General features: G+C 32.6%; 1 protein-coding gene and 1 long non-coding RNA gene across 4 annotated transcripts in view; one reads left to right on the plus strand and one right to left on the minus strand.

Annotated features, from left to right (window-relative positions):
* Nucleotides 1–560: 560 nt before the first annotated feature.
* Nucleotides 561–1,324, minus strand: LOC135799357 (uncharacterized). Its single transcript, XR_010549997.1, has 3 exons — nucleotides 1,179–1,324; nucleotides 925–1,084; nucleotides 561–830 (listed from the first exon to the last, which is right to left on the minus strand). It is a non-coding gene; the product is annotated as an uncharacterized lncRNA (long non-coding RNA).
* A 616-nt stretch (nucleotides 1,325–1,940) lies between these two features.
* LOC135798981 (protein dead ringer-like) overlaps nucleotides 1,941–21,424 on the plus strand; it is a 48,658-nt gene continuing 29,174 nt past the window's right edge. The window contains exons 1-3 of one of the 3 annotated variants that reach the window (XM_065311989.1): nucleotides 1,941–2,511; nucleotides 19,920–20,075; nucleotides 20,152–20,370. In XM_065311989.1, coding sequence (XP_065168061.1) covers nucleotides 2,443–2,511; nucleotides 19,920–20,075; nucleotides 20,152–20,370 — 444 coding nt within the window. In that variant the 5' untranslated portion in view covers nucleotides 1,941–2,442. Of the gene's footprint in view, nucleotides 2,512–19,919; nucleotides 20,076–20,151; nucleotides 20,380–21,424 lie in introns of all 3 variants that reach the window. The other 2 variants (XM_065311988.1, XM_065311987.1) reach the window with 2 other exon arrangements.

Genomic DNA, 21,424 nt, shown 5'->3' on the forward strand with positions numbered 1-21,424 from the left:
TATTCTCAACATTGAAGAACACGCAGTTTATCGTTGGCGAACATTCTCTATCGCACACGAGCGCTCTGCGTTATCAATAATTACATATACATTTATACGATACAGTTAATTAGCATATTTTAATACGTTGTACTTTACCGCACGGCGTACACTTAGATATCGAGTGAATTAGAACGACACTAACACCTATCCGGGGTGTAATAACGAAAAAATTTATTATTATTATGACAGAAGCTTAAACAAACAAAAACCAACACCTAATTATTCATTTGCGCTATATTTCACATTAAAAACCACACAGCGTGTTTGTTATCAATGTAATTTGTTACTTGAGAAGGTAAAATCAGTAAAAAATACCTGAACACATTGTATGTTGAATATTCTATCCGCAAAGATAGTAAAACTAAGTCAAAGCGTATATGAAAATAAAATGCAATAAGTAAAAAGTATAAAACGTACAATATAGATAGCGCGGAATCGAAATTGAAATGCGGCTAGAATTTAGTGCCTTTTATAATGACTCTGCGGTTTATGCCATGGCGAGGAATATAAATGCGACCTCACTTTTTAAATATTTATGTATTTATATGGTTCTCTATTTATAATATTGTTGTTATATCGGGCTGTTATCAGGCCTCATTTATCGCGCGATGGTTATGCCATGTTATTTTTTTATATAATCGATACTCACAAGTTACAGTTATGCGCCTACTTACGGCGTAGAATAACATTTTCCTGCTTTTTTGATTTATGTTTCTATTATTTTCAGTTTTGTGTTTAAGGTTAGCTGTATTTTGGGTTGCAGCACACTTGTATGGTAGAGAAATGAACTAAAATGAGAATAAAATCAGAATAATCGCTAATTTGGGTGATAATTTTATAAGAGGTTATGCCACGTTGTTATTTTATATGATTTATACTCACAAATTACAGTTACAGTCTTATTAGGGGGTTAAAATGATGTTTTTCTGCTTTTTAAACTATATTTGTGATGATTCAGTCCAAATATGTCAATGTAGTATGAACTGAGTGAAAGGTTAGGTGTATTGTGGGTTGCAGCACACTTGTATGGTAGAGAAATGAACTAAAATGAGAATAAAATTAGAAAAATCGCGAATTTTGGTGTTACTTTTATAAGAGGTTATGCCACGTTGGTATTTTATATGATTTATACTCACTAGTTACAGTTATGGGTTTACTTGGGGCTAAAAATTATGTTTTTCTGCGTTTTAAACTATATTTGTGATGATTCAGTAGAATTCTGTCAATGAGGTATGAACTGAATGAAAGGTTAGGTGTATTGTGGGTTGCAGTACACTTGTATGGTAAAGAAATGAACTAAAATGAGAATAAAATAAGAATAAACGCGAATTTTGGTGATATTTTTATAAGAGGTTATGCCACGTTGGTATTTTATATATTTATACTCACAAATTACAGTTACAGGCTTACTTAGGGGTTAAAAAGATGTTTTTCTGCTTTTTAAACTATATTTGTGATGATTCAGTCGAATTCTGTCAATGTAGTGTGAACAGAGTGAAAGGTTAGGTGTATTGTGGGTTGCGGCATGCGTACATCTTAACAAAAAGAGGGGAAATGTTCTCCAACATCACAAACATCAAATTAACGCGTAATTTATATAAAATCATTCACAAATGATGATTAAACATCTAAATACAAAGAAAAACACAAATTTTCGTCTTTTTACTATAAAATTTTATTTATTCTGTCAAATATTTCGCGTGTATTTTGGGTTGCATCACGCGAATTCATCCGTAAAATAAGCTTGCGTGCCGTGGGCAGGAAAAAGGTGTGATTGGATTGGATAACGGCGCATAATAAAAACATATCATTATATCGGCGAAGTGATCCCCCGACCGCCGGCTGCAACACGCCCCATGCCTACAACACCGCAAGCCACTCCTGTGCCGCCGTCGAGCTTTCACGTCTCTCGCTCTCGCGCCGAATCCCCGCGTCACGAGACTAAACCCGGCGCGGAGAATAAAAGTAGGGGAAGTGCAGGGATCGCGCGCGCGATGCTCGTGCGCCGTGCCCAGTGCCGCTCTTGGTCGCCGTCATTCTCGACACGCCGCGTCGGCTCGCCACATCGCACGCACCGCACATTCAAAAGTATTCAACTACGCCAGCATTACCCATTTTGATTTTGATCAATTCACCGGATTTAAAAACATACAGTGTGTGCGCGGGGAATACAATACAAAATACAACTTAAACGTGTAGTGTGTGTGTTTAATTAGTGATTAAAAACTTGAAAAATCAAAAAAAAAGAAAAACAAAATAATTTGCTTCTCAATTGAGAGAAGTGAAAAACACGTGTGTTGTTTGTATTTGTGTGCATTGTGTGCGCAGGGTGCACGCCCTGCCACTGGACAAGGCGGCAAGATTCGCGTCAAAAATCGAGAACCGGTGCCGGTCTACGCCATGGAAATGGAACGGGACAGGGAGCAGGAGCAGGAACGCGACAGTGATATCGGCGAAGAGAGTCCAGTGGTAAGTTAAACTTACGGAATATCAAACAATATTGTGGTTGGTTGGGTGGTGAGCGAGGCGTCGCGACGCATTGTGATTACGAGTATGCGCACACGCGATTTGATATCAGTTTGATCAGCAGGCGCAGATCTGGGGGGCCCCCCACAGCAGGATCTCCTGCGACGTCGATTGGCCGCGGGTTTTATAACGCCGACACGCCTTGCGCATCTCTCATTGGAACACTTTGATACGATCCAATCGAAAGCTCACTTTGGCAAAAAATCGAAAACTAAAGCTTGGTGGAAATTCGTCTGTAACTTTTGATAGGAAGGTGTTATCTGTGATGTTTTTTTGATAAGAGTTTTGGAATTTGATATTCTATTGATTACTGAAAGAATTTTAGGGATTGGTTTATTAGTTTTGGCGTAATTAACGATTTTGTGACAATTTTTTGGTCTCGTTGGTCAAATGCAGTAATTAATTTGTTTACGGTATAAAAATCGTGATAATCTCGTTATTGTTTGTGATATTTTGATTATTCTTTTGAAACTTGATTAAGAATTAAATTCTGCATGTAATTCAAAAAAGATTTTGTTGATGCGATTTTTATAAACAAAGTTATAAACAATTAAAGTAGGAAAACGCGAAAAAAAGTAAAATTTGTAGATAAAGCCCTGTAACTTTTGATAAAAAAAGTGTTGTCAATGATATTTTTGCAGAAACAGATTCAGAATTTAATATTTTATTGATTACTAAAGGTATTTTAGGGATTGGTTTATTAGTTTTTACGTAATTAACAATTTTGTGAAAAATTTTGGTTCTCGTTGGTCAAATGCAGTAATTAACTTGTTTACTATATAAAAATCGTGATAATTTGTTTATTATTGATGATATTGTTATTATTTTTTTATAGTTAGATGAAGAATTAAATTGTACGTATGATTCTGAAGAGTTTTTGTTGATGCGATTGTTATAAACAAAGTTATAAACAATTAAAATAGGGAATTGCAAAAAAATGAAAATTTGTAGATAAAGCTCTGTAACTTTTGATAAAAAAGTGTAATCAATGATATTTTTACAGAAACAGATTCAGAATTTAATATTTTATTGATTATTGAAGGAATTTTTAAAATCGGTTTACTAGTTTAGGCGTAATTGATGTTTAAGTGTAAATTAAATTTTTTCTTTAATCAATCACACAAATTAACTTGATTATTATACAAAAATTGTGATCATTTCTTTATTAATTAAGATATTGTGATTATTCTTTCACAATTAGATTAACAATTAAATTCTACGCCTGATTCTGAAAGACTTTTGAAGATATCTTTGTTATTAACTTAGTTATAAACAATTAAAGTTTGGTATAGTTGCAAATGCAAAATTTTCACAAATTAGCTTATAACTATTAACAAAAAATTGATATCAACAATATTTCTTCAATATATTATTCAGAATTAAATTATTAATTGACTAGTAAAGAAATTTTCAAGATATCTTGAATACTTTACTCGCAATTCTCATTTAAAGTTTAATTTTCTCATTATTCTTTTATCAAACGTGCAAATTAACATGTTTTCAACACAAAAATCATGATAACTTTTTTACTAACACTGATAATATGATAATTCTTTCAAAATTAGATAAAGAATTAAATACTTTACACAATCCCAAAAAATTTACCCTACGATTATTACAAACAAAGTTATACACAATCAAAATTTCAACTTAAATTTTTAAAAATTTCAAATCACTTTTCATTACACATGTAATTTATTTCCACCGCATGGAAACACGAAAAAAAAAATAAACCGTTTAATTGTTTGGCCCAGCGCCAAATTAGTAAATAACGAAATATTCATGTTTATATTTATATATACCAATATAAAATTGTTTTGGTTTTCGTTCTGGTTTGCTTTGTTGATTAAAATAATCGCGTTCACGAATCTCCGGTCGACATAAGTCACGTGACGCACGACGACGCGCTCAGCATTCTCAGCGACTCCCAGCCACCATGGCGAGGCGAGTGCCTATCGATATATTTCCGATGATAAAGATCTATATTCAATATTGTCTGCTCGCATCAATCTCGGATGGCCCGCCGAAGACTAATTGAGTTCATTTTCTGAGCTGACAGATTTCATCTGTTATAAATTGATATCTCAGTCAAACAAAAGCGGAAATGTTTGCTGGAAGACTCGTAAATCTATCAAGTTTTCGAATTGCCCAAAAATTATTCGTACATCTGGCTGCGCGATTTCATAAAATCTGTTCTTGAGGGCGTACACACATGTTGAACACATTTCTGAAGATATTCGACTTCATTATATCCGGTTTGCGTGCATATTATGATTATTACCATTGAAAATACGTAAATTTTCATTCGAAAACAAATTTTTCGAGTTTTTCTTGAATTTGATTAATGTTTTTATTGCTGTCTGTTATACTATACTTTATGCATGCCTGTGTGTTTTGTGTATGTGTGTGTTTTGAGAGCATTACGCAGTGTTTATTTTCGTAAGCTATTAAGTACACACATAAGTTGTAATAATTAAAATTAAAGCGCTGCAGTAAGGCGCACACAGTTAGCTTAATTAAACGTCTGCGCAGACGGCGAAGAAATCGGTATAAACAAATTTCCAATTAAAATTCGTATATGCAGCGCGTATAATTACGAAAATGTTACAATTACGCACACCCGGACGGCCGAATGCTAGACAAATAAATTACAGTCGTTAAAGACGCGCCCGAATTCAATTGAGACATCAATAAAGGGCGAATAATTACCGGATGCGCAGGTTTGGGTTTAATTTCAGCTTTTTTTCGGTGTCAAATCACAAATTGACTTGTTTACTCGACAAAAATCGTGATAATTTCTTTATTAATCATGGTATTTACTTCGTTTTTTATAATTAGATTAAGAATTAAATTTTGCATTTATTTTTAAAAAGATTTTGTTGATGCGATTGTTATAAACAAAGTTATAAACAATTAAAGTTAGACATAGTTGCGAGTGGAAAATATTCACAAATTAGCCTATAACTTTTGATAAAAAATAGTTATCAACAATATTTTTGCACTAAAATATTCAGAATTTATTTGTTAATTAAATACTGAAGAAATTTTTAAGATAACTTTATTTGTTTCGACGTAATTGGCATTTAGGTTTAACTTTTGTTTTTTTCCGGTGTTACACGCTCTCAGTAACTTGCTTGCGCCACAAAAATTGTGATAACTTTTTTATTAATCATGATATTGTACTAATTTTTCCAAATTCGATTAAGAATTAAATTCTCCATCTAATTGCAAAAAGATTTTGTTTGTGTCATTGTTATAAACAATGTTATAAATAATTAAAGTTAAACATAGTTGCGAATGGAAAATATGCACAAATTAGCCTATAACTTTTGACAGAAAATAGTTATCAATAATATTTTTGTGCTCAAATACTCAGAAATTATTTGTTAATTGATTACTGAAGAAATTTTTAAGATATCTTTATTTGTTTCGACGTAATTGGCATTTAGGTTTAATTTTGTTTTGTTCCTGTATCACACGCTCTCATTAACTTTTTTGCAGTACAAAAATCATGATAACTTCTTCATTAATCATGATATTGTTCTAATTTATTAAAATTTGATTAAGAATTAAATTGTCCACTTAATTATAAAAAAATTTTGTTGATACAATTATTATAAACAAAGTTATAAACAATTAAAGATAAAAAATCAAAAAAATGTTAAATCTGCACAAAACACCCTGTAACTCTTGTTAAAAAACAGTTATCAACAATATATTTACATAAATAAATTAAGAATTTAACTGTTAATCGATAATTGAAAAAGTTTTAATGATGCGTCTTTTATTCCCACCGCAGTTTAACAAAAACTAAATTAAAAATAGAATGTTCTCCAACAACATAAAAGTGAAACTCTATTTTCTAATTTTTAATTGAATTTAATATTTAATGGAGAAAAACACAGTCACTTATATTCATGAAACTCTTGCATGTTTCTTGTAAATACATCTTGATTGCATATTGGTAGTTAAATCAGGCTGGCTTCAATCGGTACAACATGATTACAATGTACATGATCGCGCGATCATAATGAACATTTACAGTTTACGATAATTCATTCATTTAATGGCGATTTATGAACGATAAATCGCAGTTCGCAATTGGGCGCGCAACAAATACCCGCATGCAGTGCACGGGCACACAGGTAGAGAGAGAGTCAGCGTATTCCAAGATTTGCCAACAATAGATGGATTAAATAAAATTTCGGAATTTCGACGATCATAAACACCACAACACTAATATTAAGACTAATCCGCACACAATATCGCCCACAGCAATAAACCCTTGCCCTTATAGAAGTCGGAATTTTGCACGAAAATATAATTAAAAAACAATTAGCAATTAAATCTGTTTTTGATATGGAGTAATCACTGTTTGAGTGACCCGTAGATTCACATTGTTTTAATTGCAGGCATGGCGGTTAAAAGTTGACATTTGTCACTTGGTTCATCATGACGGTGACGCTGACTCATGAGGGTATAACTATAACCATCATTAAATTCATTAAGATTAAGATATTTGTACAAATCTCAACGTTTTAATTGGACAAATTACCAGAGCCCAAATTAGTTGTTATAACTGTTTGCTGGGAATCAGAATAAAAGAAATAATTCGTATTTTTCTCATTTCTTCTGTTCTAAGTGGTTTATTAGGTCAAAACGCGCATGCGCACAATACTAAAGTAAATTCTCCATTTATTTATGCAAAAATATTATTTCTAACTGTTTTTTATCAGGAGTTACAGGGTGTTTTGTGTAGATTTTACATTTTTATTTTCTAATTTTAATTGTTTATAACTTTGTTTGTAATAAACGTAACAACAAAATCTTTTTTTAGTTTGATGGAGAATTTAATTCTTAACCTAGTTTTGAAAAATGAAAATAATATTATGATTAATAAAAGAATTATCACGATTTTTGTGATGCAAACAAGTTAATAAGAGCGTGTGACACCAGAAAAAAACAAAAATTAAACCTAAATGCCAATTACTTCGAAACAAATAAAGTTATCTTAAAAATTTCTTCAATAATCAATTAACAAATAAATTCTGAATGTTTTAATGCAAAAATATTGTTGATAACTGATTTTTATCAAAAGTTACAGGATATTTTGTGCAAATTTTACATTTTTTGTGTTTTGAACTTTAATTGTTTATAACTTTGTTTATAATAATCGTATCAACAAAATCTCTTTGAAATTAGATGAAGAATTTAATTCTTAATCAAATTTTAAAAAATGATTCCAGTATCATTATATATTAACAAATTATCACGATTTTACTACTGAAAACCAAGTAAATTTTTAAGTTTGACTACAAAAAAAAACTAATTTACATTTAAATATCAATTACGCCAGAACTAATCAACAAATTTGAAAAATTTCTTCAGTAATTAATAAAATATTAAATTCTGAAGCTGATAGTAAAAAAATATCATTGATATCAGCTTCTAATCAAAAGTTATAAAGCAATTTGTAATAATTTTACTTTTATTTAAAAAGAAAATGAATTGATTTTGTTTGCGAGTGAAATATAAATATAAATTCCATACTTTGGTGACAATATTAAAATGGAAGTGTATATTAATATGAATGTAATGCTAAGTCGAGGTTGGTGTCCCGCTGGGTCGCCATGATAAATCAATTCCCAACATCGCCCGGCGATGTACTAATAGTGTCTCCGGCAACCCCACCGCGCACACGCATACAAAACACATACAGCATAAGTCACAACACTCAAACCTAACCTAATCTTACTCAGCACACCATAAACTTAACTCTTAACACTTCAAACACTCTGTATATCCACTCGTTCTGCCTTGAGTCCGGAGAGCATTGCATTATTTATGACAAATTTTATAAATCTGCGCGCCCACGCGCTAACCTCCTTGTTTCACCCTCTGGGTGCTGTCTGCGTGAGGATTTATTCATTTCTCTCGAAACTAAAGCATGCAGGTGACAATAATTCTCATAGTGTTACCAAAATAAATTTTTGTTCTGTTATTTAATTAACACATATCTGGTGCAAGTTGTTAGTCATACCGTTGAGACAATCAGCTTCATTGAATCGAATCTGAGTTGTTCGCGCATACGCACAAAAGCCGGCTTGTTTCAATAAAATACGCACCTTTCACAAACACGCACACATTTATACGCCATCGGCATTTTGAAACTCCATTAGTTATAACTTATTGAAAGTCTGTAGTCTACGCATTTAGCTGTACGCGCATGCGCGTTAAAAGATACGGTATTTGCTCAACGAATTATCATTAATTCTTTACTTGAATAATGACTAACGGTACAAAATATTTTAAATTTTAAGAGATTTTTATTATTGTAATTTTATTACTGGTATAAACTTCAGTTATTTTTTGTTTCTGAAGGAGTCACTTTTTTTTCGCTGGCGTGCATTTATGAGCAAATTCTTTCCGCTTATAAAACAATTGTTACGTGTCAGATGTTGACGCCAACATCGTCGATCATTCTCGCGTTGTACTGCTACATTGTTTGCTTCACACTTATATCGCATAACATTTAGATTAACAGGTAAATTCTACATATAATTATAAAGAGATTTTGTTTATGGGAGTGATGAAAAGTAAGTTATGAATAATTAAAGTTGGGAAATTAAGTAAATGTAAAGTTATTACAAATTGCTCTATAACTATTGATAAGAAAATGATATCAATCTTATTTTTGCAGTAACGGACTCAGAATTTAATACTTTATTGCCTACTGAAGAAATTTTTAAAATTGGTTTATTAGTTTCGGCGTAATTAACATTTATTTATAAATTTGTTTCTTTCTGTAGCCAAACACACAAATTAATTTGTTTTTTAGTACAAAAATCGTGATAATTTGTCTATTAATCATAATATTATTTTATTTTTTGTTAAATTAGGTTAAGAATTAAATTCTCCATCTAATTACTAAAAGATTTTGTTGATATGATTATTATAAACAAAGTTATAAACAATTAAAGTTAGAAAAACAAAAAAATGTAAAATTTGCACAAATTTGTCTATAACTTTTGATAAAATACACTTATCATTAATATTTTCGCACAAAATACAAATTCACTATGCATCAAATATTGACGCAAACATTGTTATAACATGATTTGTTTAACACTTACAACGCATTTAAGCATCTTAATTTAATTAAATTCAATACTTACTCAATTTCTAATTAATTTACCAACGATTTAAAGCTGCTTGCTGTCGATGTAACACATGAAATGTTAAAGTTGAGACTTTTCAAAACAAAATGTATAAAAAACATTTATGATTTTCGTCAATTCGTCACGCCGGGTAATAAAACATAATTTTTCTCGGAAATATCTCTCTATGAAATTTTGTAAGATTCGGTTTCGGATGTACAGAATATTACTTGCTTTGGGTCAGCAATAAAATGTGTAACAATAAAATCGAGCATTTTACGGAAACATAAAGCAATAAAGTTTGCAAGCCATCCACGTCGTGGTCGTAAATATAAATTCAAGTGACTCCGCCACTGCGTAATGTCCAAACGTTTAGTGCCCAACTGCCAAAAAGATTCACTCAACTAAAATTCTATTCGAAACATATTCAATTGATTTCATTTAGAAAAAAATGTGTTTTTTATTGTTTGGTGTTTCTTTGGTGAACAATGAATGTATTTTTAAGTATTTTTTAAGCGACACTCGTCAGACGTGTCTATTTATACACTCTGCGCGCGGATAATTCGTAATTTCGAAAATACGTCCGACGAGCATTTTCGAAATTAATGACATACATTGATCCGGCTATATTTACCCAAACGCGCGAGGAAACACAAGGAAACAAACACCTCTAAGATTATTAATTACAATGAGATGTTTTTATAGCTCATGCACGCCGGTGATTAATTAAATCGCGTCAGTTTAACGCGTTAATGGTGTGTGTGCGCACGTTAATTAAACATTTTTTCACTTGCCAACGAAATTTTTCAGGTTGAAAAAAAATATTTTGTGTATTAAGTGTCAAAAAGTTTGTTTTATACACTAGTGTTTAAAAATTCATTTTAAACACGCTGTAGAAGCAAAAATAGTAAAATTTTAGTTTTTGTGTTTTTATTAAGAAAAAATTGGTAATTTTTTTAGTTATTGACAGAAAAAATTGAATTTTAAGTATGAAAAATTGTATTTTTGGACACTAGTGCATAAAATGACATTTTACACACGCTAAACAAGCAAAAATAGCAAAATTATGTTGTTTTTACATTTTTATTGGCAAAAATTGGTAATTTTTTAGTTTTTGATAAAAAAAACTTGTATTTTAAGTGTGAAAAATTGTATTTTTAGACACTAGTGCTTAAAATTCAAATTTTACACACGCTAAACAAGCAAAAATAGCAAAATTTTACTTTTTACAGTTAGAATTGCTAACAAAACTTCAATTTTTCATTTTTTGTCAAAAATTGGTAAAAAGTTTTTTGGAGTTATCGATGTAAAAATTGTATTTTAAACACTTTAAACAAACAAAAATAGCAAAATTTTACTTTTTACAGTTAGAATTGTTATAAAAAATCAATTTTTAATTTTTTGTCAAAAAAATTTGTATAACGAGTGCAAAAAAGTATATTTTTGGACACTAGTGTTTAAAATTGACACTTTTCACACGCTAAACAACTAAAACCAATAAAATAGTAACTTTTAGATTCTAGAATTTCACGTGACGATGACGCATGGAGTTTTATACGACTTTTATTGAGTTTTAATCGTTTGATGTCCGCATAGAGTATAATTAGACACACGCATTAGCATAGCTCGCGAAATTATTAAAAGGCAGCTCGTGGTGGCGAGATAAATGGACGCGACATTATTAAACAGTCATGTAAACTAGAGTATAAGTAGTGATGGTCATTTGTCAGGTGTGATTACCGTCACGACGTCATTCGTTAGTGCGCGCGCGCGTTGCACTTGTATGCAGCGCGTGGGAAACCAGCAGGACATTTGTGCACATCGGGTGGCCTATACACACACAAACAAACATAACCTACAAATATATCGATATATATCTAACTCAAAATGTGATTTTTTTTATTTTTTTTTGTTTTTTAAATTTTTTATTCTTATAACGCTCACACGTGTTGTGTGTGTTTATTAATAATTTTATAAATGGCGGCCGGAGCTGGCATCAAACGCACGCGCGTAAAAATCCAAACCGGCCCGAATTAATTTCACTTAATGTACCGTGATGAATACTTATACTCATATACTGCGCGGATGCCGAACTAACAATAGGTATTTATAATTGCGCGCGCGCGCACCCGACATTTTCAGTTTTATAATGTCTCCGTCCGGACAAAAATACCACCACGCTTTATAGGAGATGTTGGAAATAAATTTCGAAATTGCGTGCTGGTGTCGCAAAGTATAAAATTAATTCCGACTAATTGCGCCGCGCATGTGGCACAATTAAAATGTTTCCAACGGCGGACACTTTTGAATAATGCAGCGCTGATTAAAAGATGCGCAACTGCATACGATTTGTTTGTCTGCGACCGCAGCGTACATCAAACACTCTAAAATTAAAATCTACACTTTGTCGGATTAATTTCATGCGGAATTTTCGAAAAATTCAAAAATAAAACCGGATGAACCGGATATCCGGATTTTTTTTTGGTTTTTATATTTATTTCTAATTTTTTTAAATTTAATTTAAAAAATTTTGAGTAAAAAATTTTTACCGGATAAAAACCGGATATAAACCGGATAAACGTACATCCGGTTTTTTTAAAAACAAATTTTTATATTTTTCTTAATTTTAAAACTTTTTATTAAATTTTTATTTTTTTTGTCAAAAAATTTTTCATCCGGTTTTTTTTGTCCGGATAAAAATAAATGCTCACTAGATGCGAATCTAAATTAAGTGCAGCATTCACCGAAGATGACAGTGAAAGCCGCACAGCATCATATCTGCGTAATTATAACGTGTATAAATAATCCCGCTTCTCCGAATCATAATAATCTATTTCCGAGCGCTCGTAGGTATTGAAACTAAAACATTTTATTCATTCATGATTTACCGACTAATTTATACCGAGTGTACGCGCTGCGCGGGCATGTTTAGCACGTTTGCTTTAAATATGTATGCCTGCGACGGCGATAAAAGGCGGCTGCTGAGTGCCACTTAAAAATATTGCTCTTCTTTTCCGAGAATCCTCTTTATTTGAGCCTCCTGCGCGCGCGCACACACACTCTTTATATGAATGGCATTTTAATGTCAAGTTTAAGCCGTCATTGTTGGCCACGCACAAAGTCGCAGCGTATTAAATCACCGGACGATGTGAGGTCTGTTTTATGCACTAGTGGTGTTTTATGCACTAGTGGGGTAAAATTTTTGGGTTTTGCGGAAAATTATTCATTTTGTGGAAAGTTATAGTTTTGAACACTAGTGTGTAAAATGTTCATTTTGACACGTTGCAGCGGTTTTTGTTTTAGATAATCTTTACAAAAATTATAATTTTTACTTTTTGCGCTTTGTTTTGAGTGCGAAAATTATAGTTTTATGCACTAGTGTGTAAAATATCAATTTTTCAACTGTAAAATAGCAAAATTTTATTTTTGACTAAAACCATAATAATTTTTATAAAAATGGTAATTTTTTACTTTCTACCCTTTGTTTTGAGTGTGGAAAATGATAATTTTACGCACTAGTGTGTAAAATGTCATTTTCACAACCGTAAAAATAAAAAAATTGTATTTTTCAATAAAATTACTCAAAATTTTTACAAAAAATAAAATTTTCACAATTTGCGCTTTGTTTTGAGTGCTTAAAGTGATACTTTTTCGCACTAGTGTGTAAAATGTCAATTTTACAACCGTAAAAATAAAAAAAATTGTATTTTTCAATAAAATTACTCAAAATTTTTACAAAAATTACAATTTTTACAACTTGCGCCTTGTTTTAAGTGCAAAAAGTGATTCTTTTACGCACTAGTGCATAAAATGTCATTTTACACACGCTGTACAACTAAAAACACAAAATTTTTAATTTTTTTACTAAAACCATAAATAATCTTTACCACAGCAATAATTTTCATAAACTATATGTTTATTTGTTTATAAAATCGACGTTAGATCAAAACACGACGTAAAAAGTCGTGATTTATTTCAAAACGAAAAAAACTCATTCGAGGACACGTCGCCTCATGTCTCATTCCGCACGCTCCCTCAACAACGTTCTATTTCGAGCTTTATTAATAAATCCGAACGTAGTTGTCCATCAAACGAAATTCAAGACCAACAAATATCAATTTACATCTGCAGTTAGTTAATACACACGCTGTGAAGAGTAGGCGCAAATTATAGTTGCGCCTCGCGCGCATGACGGCGGCCATCTTGAATATTTGAGGTAATTGCGATTGCAACTCGTGTAATAACAACCAGCGCCGTTCACGATATATTCAAATTTACTCGTTCTCCTTCCACCTTTGGGCGCGTTATCGAAAAGTGATCTTGCGTTTTATTCATCTGCTCGCGTTTTTCCAACTTATTTCATAATTTTATTTTCACATCATTTATTGCACGCAACCCAATACACTCTACAATGTAGAATATATGTATATATATATATAACAAAAAAAAGCGGCGGACCCTCTAATAGTGGGATATTAAAATCGTCTGGGTTTGCTCATGTCCGACTGGTTATCGAATAGACACATCAATTATACAGGGTGTGTGAAAATACGCGTTCTGTTGGATGCTGTGTGTGAGAAGTGAGAACCACCCACGTGCATTATAAATTTATAGAACGCACTTTGCGTTTCAGCGTGCAGTGTGTGTGTGCAGCAAGCGGAATGTAATGAAACAGAATTGATTATTCCACGCGTGCGACCATAACTTTTGTCAAGCCCGCCGCGCGCGACGCGCGTGGAAATGGAAGGAATGGCAATAAACTAAATAAAGTGTTGATAGATTGGTGTTAATTTGATGTATAACATACACACGGCGAACACTTTCCGCATGGCGCATGTATAGGCAACCAGAAGTGCATCTTAAGCATATTGAGCAAATCAACAGTACAAATGTGTGACATCTTTACTATAGGCAACTATAAATGCGTTTTTTGCTTGTAACCTGCAAGTAATGAAAGAATATCCCTAAAAATCACAAAATATGGTAATAAATTGCTAAAATATTGAAATTTAAGTTGATTTGGCGTGAGATTTTCATCGTAGATAACTGAAAATACATTTTTTCTTTTATATAACTTAGAAGTATTGCAAAATATGTTGTAAAACAATGAAATTTAAGTATTTTTGTATTTTTTGCTATATAGGCAACCAGAAATGCTTCATAAGCATACTAGGCAAATCAACAGTACAAATGTGTGACACCTGTACTATAGGCAACTATAAATGCGTTATTTTGCATGTAACCAGCAAGCAATGAAAGAATATCCCTAAAAATCACAAAATATGTTAATAAAATGCTAAAATATTGAAATTTAAGTTGATTTGGCGTGAGATTTTCATCGTAGATAACTGAAAATATATTTTTTCATTTATATAACCTACAAATATTACAAAATATGTTGTAAAACAATGAAATTTAAGTATTTTTGTATTTTTTGCCCAAATCATTGTTATATAGGCAACCAGAAATACACCATAAGCATACTAGGCACATCAACACCACAGATGTGAACATCTTTACTATAGGCAACCATAAATACGTCTTTTCACTTGTAACCTTCAAATAACCAAAAATATCACAAAATGTGCAAGAAAAAGTGTAAAATAGTGAAATTTAAGCAGTTTTAACATAACATCTGCACTGTAAGTAAACAAAAACACATTATTTATACTTATAACCTAAAAACAAGTCAAATTATTCAAAAAAACAATAAAATCCACAAATTTTTGTATTTCTTGCACTTAGTGATGAAATCCATCACATGCAAATGCTTAATTTTAACTTTAGGACTTATGGCTCTCGTTACAGCGCCCCGCGAGCTGTAATTACCTTGCTGACACTAATTCGTATATTAAATATTAATAGAATTAATACACACTCTTGTGTGCGTCGTTGGGTAACTAGGACAAAATCGGATATATTTTAAGAATTAAGTAATTACTCTCTGCATTATATATGCAACCAAACACACATAACCAAAAAATGCTAACCAAAGACACGCATTGTTTGATTTACAAGTCCGGCCGGAGTCGGTGTCTGCATGATTATTGTTTCAATAACAAAAATCAAGTCCAAGCACTCTCGGCCAACCTGTTGTGGGTTGTTTGCTCGGTCCAGCGTCGCTTTATTAACTTAGGATGAGTGCGCACGGTTTCGCGGCTAATTCAAATTCAACACGCACGATACGATAATCGACGGGGGTGGCCATTTTTATTATTATTGTTATCTAAACACACTGCGCATATATCAATATTTGTCGAGGCGGTGAAAACCTGTGCGTGCGCATTTTTGACCGCTGCGTCTCGAAATTAATATTTTATCATGAAAAAAAGCGCCGTGGCACGATAATGACGATGATTATATTTCGGTAGCAGACGCTCGCCAAAAATCCCATCGACACGCAATCGAAGCGAAAAAATTTTTGAATTTCAGAAGACCAGTAGCGAAAATTGCAAAATTAGGGAAGATATTTAATAGCTACCGGCCGCAGGGCTTCGTGGCGTGGTGTACTCACTTGATACCTACACGAAGAATGCAGATGTTTTTTTTTTTGTAAAGCAAAGATACAATCGAAATTAAATAATTTTTTTGTTGCAAAAATATTTAAAAATTTACTTACAATTTGCTCCACCCAAAAGGGTTGGATATTCTTTGAAAATAACTCCGCAACACAATTAAATTGCACGTTGCGAGGCTTTACACTCGGCTAAATACAATGATAGAATTACTCACCGGAGGTAAAAATTACAATCATCAAGCAGTTCTCTTTCTGTGCTTGTTTTTTTTATGTATTTCTTCAATTATTAGTTGTATATACGTGCGCGGATCTTGATTACGTGCAAAATTGGAGCACCTCGAGCATACGATTTCCAGAATCGCACAGCTAGCTGGCGCGCTAATCTTTTATAATAATCCGCTTGTTGTGTGCTGGGTTGTATGCGCAGAGCGCGCGATAATAACGATGTGATGATGATGATGATAATAATAATCGTCGGTTACCGCGTTACGTTTGTGCGCCGGCGCGAGCATCACACGCATTCTGTCAATAGTCGGCGAAAATTATGCTTTTCCCGTGAGATTTTTGATTTGGGATTGATTCTTATGTAAAATATTTCATAATCATCTTTTAAAATGCTTTAAAAATAATATTTTAATAAAAAAAAATTAAATTTTGTTGTTTTGTTGATAGGAATGAAAAATAAGATATTATTATGAACCAAGAGTGGAAAATATAGATTTTTTATTGTAATTACTTTGTATTCATTTGATTTTTATTTATACGCTTAGTAAATAACTATGGAAAGATGAATTTGTTTTTAATTCAAGAGTGGAATTACATGAAATTACATAGAATTACAATCACGTGCATGTAATTCATTGTTTTCCACTCTTAATATGTAAATAAATTCAAAATAACCTCAATTTAACAACAGATATGTCAAGTTTTGTTGCTTTAAATTAATTTCTTCTATGATACGACGAATAATTGTGTTTATAATCAGCTTGAAATGATTTAAAAAATTGCAAGTTGTGTAAAATTAAAAAATTTGCTTATTTTTTGTTCATACTTTACTGAAAAACATTGTTTTCCGCTCTATTTATGTAATTCTAGCTTTAACCCGCGGCTTCGCTCGCGAATATCTAAAATAATGAAGTTGCTTCCGTACGCGTCTGTAGTCACAGAAGAAGTAACAATGAAGTAGAATGGCGGGAAGTTTAAAATGGCTGAAAGTATAGTCTATGGAAGTATAGTGTACAGTCTCCATAGTGTAGTCAATTGGATTTGATGTTGACGTAGCTGTCGGTAATACAGTGTGATAATACAGTGTGATGGTACTATAGTACTTAGGTTTGAGCTTCATTGCTGGAATGCTAGATGGCGTTAAAGTAGTCAAATAGCCAGATGCAGAGGTATTATTGGCTAAACTATTTCTTTATTTTATTTAAAATATAATTTTTTTTATTAAATAAAAAGTAGCCTATAATCATTCGGGCACCACTAAGAATATGTGTACAAATTTTCATGATGATTGCTTAAGTAGTTTTTGCGTGAAAGTGTAACAAACATCAGGACTTTTGCATTTATAATATTAGTAGGGATAACAAGAGCGAAAAACAATGTTTTTGGGTGTTTTTAAAACAAAAAATTTAAAAAAAAAGAACAAATTTTGTGATTTTATGAGATTGGTATCTGTTTAATCATTTGTTAGCTGGTTATAAACTCAATTACTCTTGTAAAAATGCCGCTAAATATTTCCTGAAGTCTAAATATGAATTCCGCGTCGCTCAGTTGTATTCACTTGTGTTTTGTTTAAATGATTTTGTTGTAACGTAACGTGCATCCCAACAAATTAGCTGAAAAATCGTGCTTAAGTTATAGAAATTTGCATTGCAATTTTCCGGGATGTTGGGATCATAATTACAACAATATTACAAATGTTACCATCGATTTCATGTCTTTAAAAAATATTCTAGCTCATAATGACTAGAAATAAACATATTTTTCGTCATTTCACAGAAAAACTGTAATTTTATAATGAAAAAATTAATATTTTACTAAAACAAGTTTTTCTGCACTTAATTTAATAGCTAAAAATCAAAATTTCAAACCATATGCAACCATAGATACAATTAGTCTATTTTTTGACATTTTCTCCTCCAATTCATTGAATTTCCTAAAGAAAAACAGACCACAAACAGTTTAGGAGTAATATTCCATATTGAATTCATCAGCCAGTTACCCGCCTACGCGTTGTTTTTATTCATGCAAAGCTCTTTGTGCCAGACAGACGACACTCTGGCCGTCGTTGACTACAACTGCGCGTTGTATCGAATGACGTCACTTCCGACCTACCCTAAAGCCGACACCGCACGCCACACCATGCCGCCGGCACGTGACAACAACTCCTCTAGCCTGTCTAAAAATAAACATCATTTTATACGCATACTTCTCGATTTAAATCCGCACACACCCTAACTGTGTCTATGTCAAAACTTGCCTGCGTTACCATCCTGACCTTGAATAATAATACCACCAACCCTCGAAGACATATAATAAACGCATTTACTCATAGATCTACAATTTACATTTACAACGCTTAAACTGCATGGATTTTATAATTCTCGGAAAATAAACGCTACCTGCTATCGAAACACCGAAATTTATCACCAAAACTCGCATTCCAGCGGTGAATATCAACATTTCGGTTTGATTTTGATTTTGAGTAATTATTTGGTATTGGAAAACAAATTTGACATCCACCGCATGATTACTCATTATTTAAGTGTGTTTATTACGCCGATAAGAAAGAATTCCCATTTGGAATGATGTCGAATGGTTGAATTATGAGCGCGTGATAGTGATAAATAAAATTGAAAAAAAAAAAAATAATGTGTTTGAGAGTATCTATGGCTTGTATGGTTTCTGTTGCTGTGTACGTACACAAGGAAAACCTTCGGACAGATAACGAAACGTTGATCCCTTTGATTTAACCAGGGCTTTAATATAAAAATGACTAAGACCGTATAAGAAATCGAGTTTAATGCAATTTTCCCTTGCTTGAAATTGGATTAGGTTACCGAGATTGCGAAATCACATCCAAGTTGTGACATTAATACGATTTCTTAAAAAGCAAGGGTTGAAAACTAGTAAGTGCATGATTAATACGATGCTTGTGTTTCAAGAAAGAAGTATTTCTTGATTTTGCGTGAAATTTGAGTTCAATACCGGTAGGTTTTTAATTAAAAAACCGGTATTTTTATTTCTAATTTTGGATTGTTTTAGTATATTTTAATTTTGATGTTTGAAAAATACGGTATACCGGTTTTTGTAAAAACCGGTATTTCGGTATTAATACCGGTATTTTTAATCAAAATTTAAAAATTTTTTTATCATTTTCCTAAATTTTTAATTTTTAAAATTTATATGATTGAAATTACCGGTATACCGGTTTTTCTAATAAAAACCGGTATACCGGTATTAATACCGGTATTTTTTAATCAAAATTTTTAATTTTATTTTTGATCATTTTCTTAAATTTTTAATTTTTAAATTTTGTTTAATTGAAAATACCGATATACCGGTATTTTTTCATTCAAAAACCGGTATACCGATAAAAAAACCGGTATTTTTAAAATTTCTGCCTTTAAACAACCAAATTTTATTTTAATTTCTATCTATTTTTTTCTTTTCAGTCAAATCATGAAGAAGAAATGAGTGAACCGGAATCAACCGGAAATCATGAAGATGTTGACAGTAGTGATGAACTGCGACGACACAACAGCCTCCTGGCTGATCACGGTGATGTCCTCGCCAAGCTCAAGATGCAAGTGCGCGACATAAAGGTAGGGGTAAGTAAAAAACCGAGTTTTTAAGGTTTTTTACTCATTTTTTTCCGTTTTTCTTCAAAAATTCCCCAAAAAACAGGAGGATTTCGACCCGTCGCGTCTGCCCTTCCCGCTGAACAACCGCAGTGATGGCTTCCAACTGCCAGTACCATTTCCGTTCCCCCACCCGGCGGCGGCGTTCCTTCCGCCAATGGCGCCGCAGCAGACGACAGCGCCCTCATCGGGTAGCTCACACTCTTCGGAAGGCAGCAATGCCTCCTCACAACACACCTGGTCCTTTGAGGAGCAATTCAAACAGGTGCGTCAGGTATGTTCGCATTGATTATCAATTTTTTTCCTCTTTTATTTTTTTTTATTTTTGCGCTCTCGTAAAATATCGCTTTGTTCGCGAAACAAAACCGCGCTTAATTTGTATGCGAGCAGGGCAGAGTCTTTGTGTGCGCGCGTGAAAATTATGAAAATTTATTAAAATCGTAAACGTCGTTTGCTCGCGTTTCGTCTCTATATTATTAGCGCGGTTCCTGCGAAACGAATAAAGACAAACGCGCACCACCGCCCTCGACTTCACACACAATGGTTCCGACGCAGCACAACATTTATTGCATGCATATGTATCATCAGTGCATCACACTCGGCTTTATAATTTGGCATAATACAATTTCAACTTTTACTGCCTACCCGAATATGATTTATGATTTCTCTAAATGCCGGTGATATTTAGCCGCATTTATTAATATTTATTATTTTGCAAATTGCAGCAGACAATGTTACACTACATATGCAACCATACATCATAACCTCATAACTATAGGCAACCCAACATACATGTTTTTATTTATTTTTGCATTTTTATGGTTTTTATGAAAGAAAACAGAATGTGAATGATGTTTTTTATCGTGCGAATTGCGTATTGCACGTTTAAATTTAGTCCACATGCGATTTTAATATTTTTTCATCATCATCCAAGCCGGCTTCTTGAGTATTATGTTTCGAGACGAGAGACAACTGGACGTAAAGCGGCGTCGTTTCAAATTCATTAAAATGATGCTGCCGCTTTGATATCCGCAGATTAATAGATGCCGAATCTTTGATGTTGAGCGCGAGTTACGTAAACAATCTTTTCGGCAGCGAGCGCGGTGAATCGTTTGTTCCCTCTCGCTGGGCGTCGATCGGATGTACACTTAAAAATACACACCGCGCACGCGTGTGCACGAATGTTGCGTTGTCTTAATTTCTCTCTACGACTGCAGCAGCCGCGGATAGTTATTGTTACATCACACACAAAGATTTCTTCTAAAGACTTCTTAAATATCACAAACAATCGTAATAAACACTAATACTAATATAGTGCA

This window comes from Atheta coriaria, unplaced genomic scaffold (assembly GCF_025399875.1).
Source record: "Atheta coriaria isolate IRGN ID8LTWV9N9 unplaced genomic scaffold, Caltech_Dcor_3.1 hic_scaffold_9_pilon, whole genome shotgun sequence".
Lineage (NCBI taxonomy): Eukaryota > Metazoa > Arthropoda > Insecta > Coleoptera > Staphylinidae > Dalotia > Dalotia coriaria.